Here is a 9,251-nt window from a genome sequence, read left to right on the forward strand (position 1 = left end):
AACCCCAAAAAAAAAAAAAAAAAAAAAAAAAGACTGGTAAAAATTAACCCAAAGAAGAAAGCAAGTGACTAATGGGGGAAAAAAAAAAAAGACCAGATCCTAGGGGAAAAGCATTATAGTATACCTTCCTGAGAGAATACTAGCAAAGACTTTAAGAATGGCTGCTATATGAGAAGACTTTGAAATGGCAGGAATATGCTGCTTTAAGTATCTGCCTACCACACCCATCACACTTACCCAAGGGCATCCAATATTTTCAATATTTTTCCAGACTTGTTACTTTGAATTTTATAACTTGTCAGAAGTAGGCCACAAGGCCCTGACAGAACAAATTACCAAAAACCCAGAACACTAGAAGACATTTTCTATTCAGACATTTCCTATAGAAAGAAATAAGTAATGCCTAATTTGAAGATAACTAGGAAGATTCAGTTTTTTTAAAAACAAAGAAACTGTAAGGGAACATGTGTATTTGAGGCTGTAATTATTTTATTAAACTTAGGAAAATCTCTACTATGAACATTTAACCCTACCTCCTCTACCCCCGGATATCAGAATCTCTTTTTGCCATGATGAATGTTTCTTATATCTGTTATTGCTCTTAATTTATTTTGTCTGACTTATTCCTTAATAACTTTGTCATATGAAAGTAATTTATGTTGGTGTGGAAATGTGTTTTGTTTTGTTTGTTTCTGTTTTGGTAGTGCTAGGGATCAAACGCAGGGTCTGAAACAGGCTAGGTGAAGTGCTCTATCGCTGAGCAGTATCCACAGCCCTGGATCTACTCTTCTTTGTGTGTTGAAAGCTCATGCTCAAAGATCATGCCTTGTCAATAAAACAGTATTGCCAGGCGTGGTGGCACATGCCTGTAATCCCAGCACTTGGGAGGCTGAGAGGCTGAAGTAGAAGGGTCACCACAAGTTCCAGGACAGCCTAGCCTACATAGAATTCAAGCCCAGTCTGAACCATATAGCAAGACTCAAAAAACAAAAGCAGAAACAAAAACAAAAACAAAAAAAACCCGGTATTATGGCAATTAAAAGCACAGGCCTTGTAATCAAACACACCTAAGTTTGAGTCTTGGCTCTGGTACTCCTCAGTTAAGATACAAAGTATTTTTGTGTGGTTCATATCTGTAAAATTGCGATCATAAATGCCTGTTTTCGTCAGGGCATTTGTAAACATTAAACAAGAAGATGCATGAATGCACTTAGCCCAATGCTCAGCACATACAAGTATTCAGCCAATGGTAACTATTCTGTTAGTTTACTTTTGAATCCTGCTATGTAGCAAGAAGGAAGCACTCAGATCTTTGCTGAACAAATCATGGCTGAGAAAAGGAAACCATGTAAAGAATCCAGAGGCAGCACCCTTGACTTATCATAATTTTATTTTCCTCTGTAACCTTAAGATTTGTGGTCCAGGGGACAGCTGTAGAGGCTGGATGCCTGCTTCTAGCCCTTGTTGGAGGTGGGGTAGGAAGAAAGAGTCTGTCAGTACCAGGCCCTCTCTGGAAGTTCTGAGACTCTCCTGTGAGTTCCAATTCAGTCTTCAGTTTCTTTGCCACCTCCTGCTCACAGTGCTCCTGGAGAGTCTTCTGGAATGGGAACTTTACGTGGCTAACCTGCGCCTTCCGGGAGGAGTTAGGGATCTTCTTAGACTCCATCTCCAGCACGAAGCACTTCCTGTTTCCTGGTCAGAGTCTCTCCTGCAATAAACACAGGGCTTACCGTTCTACTGTAGCTACCTTTATCTTGCTCCCCTGGTGGATTGCATGTGACCTTATGCAATGATTATTACACTGAATTCCACTGAAGCAGGTGTTCGAGCTGCAGCCTAGACCTGAGCCCTGAACTCAGATCTTGCTCTAAATTCCAAGGTACTACCTGAATCCCCAGAATTTTATTTTACACACTTCTGCTTGGAGAGCACAGCCCCTGGGCAATTAGCCTGAGGTATATTGTTTAAGATTCAGTAGTTCTCAGCAATAGATTTCAAAACTCTGGGGTAGGGGGCAACTCTGTTTGGGGAACAAGTATTTATAAAATATTGACATCAGTGTTTTCCCTCTCTGTAATTAAAGTTCATTTTCAGCTATTCCATAGGAGCATGATAGACACGCAATGCCTGTAGTAGCTGGAAACAGTCTGAAAGAATTCTAACTCTGTTAGCAAACAGCTTATTTAAACTTTAGAGGTCATTTAAAATTAATAAAGTAATGATTTACTTCTTCCAAATATTACTATTCTGGATTGTCCAGCATGTTAAAATTTTGCAAAATATAAAAAAACCTAGATTATAATTACCATAGAGTTTTTAAAGCTCTCAGCTAAAAAACTAAGTATTTTTCTAGAGTTGTTTAAATTACATATGAAGAAAAGTTTACCAATTTAGTTACTTGCTTTTCTCGCTTGACATGGAAAAAAAAAGTTACCGTATTGTCATCAGCGTCTCTGTTGAGGACTGGACCTTTTCACAGCCTCATTTCTGCTTGAAGAAGGCCGAAGTGTCTCTTGATTTCATGTGGCTCTTCACGAACGCTGTCAGTTTCCCAAATCCTTCAGTCAGCCCGTCACCCGTGACGGCACAGCAGGGCTGTACATACCAGTTCCGGTCACTGCAGAGCTTCTTCACTTGGAACATTCTGGTAATGTCCTCGGCTGTCAGAGCTCCAGGCACATCTTGTTTGTTGGCTAATATGACAACAGGCACATTTTTAATATGTTCATTCTTCAAGATGTGTTTGAACTCTTTCCGGGAGATTTCCAGCCGCTGCCTGTCTGCGCAGTCCACAACATACAGCAGCCCGTCAGTGTGCTCACAATAATCGCTCCAAACAGTTCTCATTTTTTCTTGTCCTCCAACATCCCAGACTGTGAGTGAGAAACTGCTTTCCATTTGGATCATCTCCACATTGAAACCTATTGTTGGGATGGTTATAACATCCTTGGCAAGCTTTAATTTATAAAGGAGAGTAGACTTCCCAGCTGAGTCAAGTCCCAGAAGAAGAATATGGGCTTGCTTGGCTTTCAGGGCTTTAGAGCTCAGCAGACCCATTTTAAGCTTTTTCTTCTTTAAAGAGCTTTTCTTCTGGCTAGAGTCAATGTGTCCTTTCTGGATCTTGCATGAAAATATTTAGGAGAAAAGAAAGCAAATGCTTCATGATACTGTAGAGCCTAAGAGCAGGAGCCTGCATACATTTATATTGTAGCTTATCAACTTAATTATAGGCAAACAGTATTTTATTTGCAGTCCCAGCCAATCCTGAGAAGACTGTGCTGTAACCAGCCAATGTCATAATGACTCAAAGGGGACATTCTTTGTGAGTGAATAGGCTTAGGAGTGGCCTGCCTAGCTGACGGTGCAACTTTATTTTCTTCAGGTGCTAAAAATGGGGAGAAAAAATCAAACATCCCAGGAATATGGTTTGGCAGCAGAATGAAAACAACTTTCTAATTTAAGTAACATGAGGCATTTTGTAGAACTTCTGTAGTTCTTGGCAACTTATCTTCTCCCAATTGTAAATAAGTAACCAGGCTACTTAGATCATAAAGACAGTTTATCTCCCTCTCCCTCTGCAGTATCTTAAGTACTTTCCCCTTGCCCAGATTACTCAGGAAACTTGAAACCACCCACGCTTAACTGAACCTTACTCTCACAACCAGAGCATCACTTCTTGAATTTTCCAAGCCGAATATTTATTCAGAGAACCAAATTTATAGAGAGAAATTTATAATGCAACCATTCCTGAATTAAGCAGACAGTCTGATGTAAGATAGAAAAGTAAATATAGTCCTTTCCAGGACTCCACCAAGTGATGGTAAAGGAATAGAAAGAGCACGCAAGCCCATAGCAAGAAAAGCAAACTAGCCCATCAGAGGATGAGAGACTGCAATAAAATTCTGGAAGATGGAAAATAGATGAATAATATTTAATATGGTAGGATACAGCTGAGGCTTAGGTAAAAGTTGATACATTGGAAATAGGCAAGAGGTGCAGGAATGACTGAGAGAAGGGGTAGGTACAACAAGGGCTCAAAACAGAGGGAAATAACTACAAGTTTCAATAAGGAACAGAAGCATTGACACACACATCTCTGCCTGCCCAGTGACCACCTAGGCAAAACAAACAAACTGAAGAGGTGTTTTCCGTTTGCTTGTTTGTGCTTTGCTTTTTGCAATAGTGGGGATTGAGCCCTATGCCTTCAGACTGAGCTGCCTTCCTGGCTCTTGTTCAATTTTTTGTTTGCTTATTTTTGAAATAGTCTGTCTAACTCACTAAATTTGCAGGGCTTGGCTCAAATTTACAATCTTCTTACTTCTGCCTCCCAGAGTGCTGGGATTATGGACATGTGCCAATACCACCACACCCAGCTAAGAATTCTTTTCTAAAGAAATAGATCTCAGAAAAAAAAAATCTTTTTTGATAGTTTTGAGTTTCCTAGCATAATGTGTAAATCACTGTTGAATTACCCTACAGCCAACCTGACAGTGGCGAACCTTTTACAGAGCTCCCTAACAACTTTGTAGTGCACAAAAGTTTCTATTTTAATTTGCTGTATGCCTTTAATGAGAGAACGACTAAGGCAAAATAACTCTTCAAGAAAGTTTAAACAAAGGCATGCTGGGGAAAGAGCAACATTTTTATTACACTGCAATTAAAATTTACATTTCATTGAACATTATCATTAAAATTTTGTAGAGATTTGAGAAGATATTATGTCCATAAAACAAGAAACAGCATACCACAGTGATATATGCACGTCCATGTTTATAGCAGCACAGTTTGTAATGGCCAAATCTTGGAAACAGCCCAAATGCCCATCAACTGATGAATGGATAAAGAAGATGTGTTTTTTAATACAGTGGAGTACTTCACAGCCATAAGGATAAATGTGCCACATTTTATAGGTAAATGGATGAATCTTGAGACTATACTCTTAAGTAAAATTGGACACACATGTAAATATCACATGGTTTCTCTGGTGTGAGAAACTGAAAGTGTAACTAAGGAGCAAAATGTAAAATAGATACTGCGAAATGGGAAGAAAATGTTCAACCGGGAAAGGGAATTAGGGAGGAGAAAGGGGGAAAGAAAGGAAGGGAAAAGAAAACAATGAGAAAAGGATAAAGTGTAAAGAAAGATTTGTAAATAATGGGGGGAAGAAGGGTTAAAGGAGAAAATGGGAAGGGAATGAGAGAAAAGATATATCACGTATGGGTACAAATTCTCTTGATGAATGCTATTATTATGTATATCTAACATGTGCCAATAAACTTAATTATAAAAAAGAAACAGGATGTTATTTAGAAGACACTGAGAAAACAAAAATCGGAGCTTGAAAACTAAAAACACAAATTTTAAAATGTTTAATAAGGTCTACAATAGGTTGAAAGACAATAGTGAAGCAATTTTTCAGAAAGTAGATGTTACAAAATAGAGAAGATAAAAGATGTACCAGCAAACTTATACATGCTACCAGAAGACAAAGTAAAGTGTTTGAATATTCACATTCTTTCAGGATGGAGAGCATCAGGGAAATATCTTCTAGGAGAAGGTTAAGTACTGAGCAAAGAATGTAGAAATGTGATGGGGAAAGAGCATTCATCAAAGAGGTCTGCGTGAGCAGAGTCTCTAACATGGGAAGACATGGGATGGATATAGAAAAATGACAGTTTATGCACATGTAGTTTTTTCTATAAACATGTAACCACCATGAGAAAATAATACTATTGGATAATCTAAATTGTAAGATACTGTACATGACAACAGACCCAGACTCTTCAAAATATGTTCATGTCATGAATGACAAGAAAAAGTAAAAAAAGAAGGGTAGAATTTCTTTTCTGTAAAAGTAGTGAAACAACTTTTTTCTCAATATTAATTTTCATGAGAGTCTACGAATTTTTCAACATCCTTTCCTACTGTCCCAAAACATTTATGGATTCACTTGTCCCTGCCAAACCTAAAGGAAGGCAAGATGTTTGTTTTCTGTAAATCATTCTAGGATTATGCAAATAAAAGTAGGGTTGGAGAGTGTTACTGGCAGGATCTTTGGTGCCACAGGAAATTTGTTTTAAAATACAAAAATGAGAGGAAGAAACATTTTCAAAAATGTCTTATCATGGAGAGGGGAGGCAAAAAGTCCTAAATTAGAAGTTCAACTATACACTGTACTACCCAAATGAAAATTCAAAAACTTATCTCATGAAAGGCAGAGGCAACTTGGTCCATTATCTTTATTCTTCAGTGATAAAGAAGAAAAAAATCAAGATGTGGTTGTATAACTTGCTTAGCTTGTGCGGTCTTAGAACATCCCGTTTTTTGTTTTATTCTTTTTGAAGTAAATGTTTGGAAAATTCATCTATAATGTACATATAGAAAGATACAAAATTATAAATGTGCAGCTCAAAATCATCACAAAGTGAAAATATTCCTGTAACAACCAAGGCCAGCCTTAATTTTTAATGTCACATTTTGTTGCAAGCAACAATTCCTCAAAAAATTTCTATACTATTTTCAGAAATAAAGTGTGTTCTAGAAAAGTCTGTCTTTGTCCCAGTTGAGGTACTTTGATGTTATGAAGAAAAATATGTTCCAATCTATAAAGCATTTCCAAGTGTTGGAAGCTGTCCTCCAGACAGAACCAACACTTTCACTCACATCCCCCAAAGTGGAATGATTTTCTTCCTTTCACATGGCTGAACTACTGGGTCAGAATTCAAATCTAGCAGCTTGCACTCAGTAAGGATCAAATAGTGATTAAAAACAGAGACGTTGTGGTAATTATATAACAAATGTGAAAAGACATCACAGAACCTGGCACATGGTTGATACGTGTTTTTAACCTCCTCCTCTCATCATTTTTGTATACTAGCTAACATTTAAAAATGCTTATAGGGCTTGATGTAGCTCAGTGGTAGAACTGTGGATTGCCTTGCTGTGGATTCAATCCCCAGTATCACACTGACTTTAAAGTAACTGTGATTTCTTCCAGTCATGGTGGCACATGCCTGTAAGCCCAGAGCTCAGGAGGTTAAGGCAGGCAGATCACTACAAGTTCGAGGCCAGCATGGACTACATAGTGAGTTCAAGGCCAACCTTTACTACACAGAAAGACCTTGTCTCAAAACAAAACAAAACAAAACAAACACAGTAACTATGATTTTAACTGAGAAACAATTTGATGATTATCATAGGAGTACTATATTCCCTTGGGAGAATAAGTCACTGTGTGTTAGATTCCTTCCCCAACATTTTTATGCACATACCCCCAATAAGATTAAAATGAACAGGGAGACAATCCAGAAAGGTAATCTGAAGGCTGTGTGGAATTTGGCAAGCACAGTTGCATCCCTTTGCCTTGGTGAAAATGCGGGATTTATTTAAAGACTGATGACTCCAACATCTTTGGCCCAACTACATGTGAAACTCTCGGTTTCTTCTGAGTTTCTGCCCAGACAGCAGGAAGATGGCCCAAAAGAAATGGGCTGTACAACCTGACCACTACTCACATAAATGGTTCCCTTAAACTGTAGTGAAAGAAATAACCTAAATGGTTTGTACATGTCTCCGTTCCTTACAGCTGCTCATCTCTCATCTAATGGATGATAAATTTGTGATTCTTCATTCAACCTTCACTGAGTATACACTAAGTGGCAAGCATTATCTGTTGTTTTCAGGATGATTGATGGTTCAGAAAGTAACTGAAGGTTGGATACTTTTTCAAATCTAAAAATACTTGGGCTGGGGATTTAGCTCAGTGGTTCTGCTGCCTGCCTTGCAAGGTTCCAAGTTCGATCCCCAAGGCCCACCCCCCCCAGAAAAATTCTAAAATACTCTATGTACAGTCTTCCTGTTTTAGAAAAGAAATATTTTATTATATAAATATCTTTAGAATTTTAAACAATGTAATTTGAATTGCCACTTTGCTTTTGCTTATGTACATATATCATTTTTATATACTTTGTTTATTCATCCAACTTGTATTGAGCATGTACCATGAGGCAATTGTTTGTCTATAATGAAACACACTGCCAATGTGGATATAATCAAAACAGCCTCCATTGTCAAGGAACTACAAGTCCAATGAAAGACACCAACTTGGAATAAATATTGTTGCCAATAAGAAAGCATAGGAGTCATAAAAAAGGGGGTGAAATGGAAAGTTGTGTCCAGGAAATTGGAAGCAGTTCCTTAATGCTGGAGTTGGGAAGTAGGATGGCAGAGGGGGAAAAGTAGAGGAGGCGGTGGGTCCACAGCAAGCAAATGTGATGCCCTGTGGGGTGCTCCCGTCATTTCAAGACTAGAACGTTTCATAAGTGGAAAGAGAGCTAATAATGAGTAAGCCATAAAACAGGAGTAAACTAGAACGGCCTGAGGAAATCAGGGGGATGGTTATGTTCGTATAGGTCACGTGAGACTTGCCCAATATCATGAGAGCTCAAACTAGCTTCAGGATGAAAGATTAGTACTTCTCAGATATGTCCACTGGCATGCTCCTACTGTCTTTCTAGAAGATAAACTAAGAAATTGGAGCGGAAAGAGGGTACGAGGAGATAAGATGTACTTGGTGTAGTTGTTACGACTTTGAGCAGCAATGGGGAAGAATCAGTTAAGGTAAGGGTCTTTTCATTGTTCTTTTTTCACACTCCTATCCTCTACCACTTTGTTTTTCTCCTTTCTCCTGCCCCATTTCAATTTACTCCTTTCCCTTTCTTCTTTTCTTTCTGCTTGTGTTGGCTCAGTAGTGATCAGGAAACATTACTATTATTTTTTAAATTATTGAATTATCATTTTACATTACAGCCTAAATAGGTTTTTCACTTCACAAATTGAGATTTGGTTTTGTTTTCACTTTGTGATTTTCTATAAATTGAATGAGAAATAAATCCCTTTTTGAAAGCAATCAAGTTTCTTGCCACTAACCTCTTTTGCCTCTGTCTTCAACCCCAAACCACAAGATTATGGAAGGAAATAGTGTCAGCATTCTCTTGGATGTTTGCACTGGCTAACTCTATAATTAAGCAATTCTGCCCAAAGTTTCAGCAGGGTTAAAGAGCTTCAATATACCAGTTGAAATCCATCTGAGTTGAAAGTTTCATGTTGAAATTAAATGGTTCTCAGTCTGGTCATAATTGAAAAGTTAATCTTCTGCCATTTTAATGTATTCTCATAAACTTGCTGAAAGTAATTATATTTGGGTGAAGGCTGGAACAAACATGGACAACAAAATTATTACTCCTTTATTC

The 9,251-nt window shown here is 38.0% G+C and overlaps 1 protein-coding gene across 1 annotated transcript; it reads right to left on the reverse strand.

The window, feature by feature from the left end:
• Positions 1 to 1,426: 1,426 nt before the first annotated feature.
• On the reverse strand, positions 1,427 to 3,057 carry Arl14 (ADP ribosylation factor like GTPase 14). Its single transcript, XM_010623182.1, has 2 exons — positions 2,435 to 3,057; positions 1,427 to 1,708 (listed from the first exon to the last, which is right to left on the reverse strand). The coding sequence occupies exon 1, from the start codon at positions 3,055 to 3,057 to the stop codon at positions 2,482 to 2,484; it is 576 nt and encodes a 191-aa protein (XP_010621484.1). The 3' UTR covers positions 1,427 to 1,708; positions 2,435 to 2,481.
• Positions 3,058 to 9,251: the final 6,194 nt, after the last annotated feature.

This window comes from Fukomys damarensis, unplaced genomic scaffold (assembly GCF_012274545.1).
Source record: "Fukomys damarensis isolate Sample0158 unplaced genomic scaffold, DMR_v1.0_HiC HiC_scaffold_37, whole genome shotgun sequence".
NCBI lineage: Eukaryota > Metazoa > Chordata > Mammalia > Rodentia > Bathyergidae > Fukomys > Fukomys damarensis.

Coding starts and splice junctions, on each gene's coding strand:
- Arl14 (XM_010623182.1), bottom strand. CDS start 3,057: ATGGGTCTGCTGAGCTCTAAAGCCCTGAAAGCCAAGCAAGCCCATATT.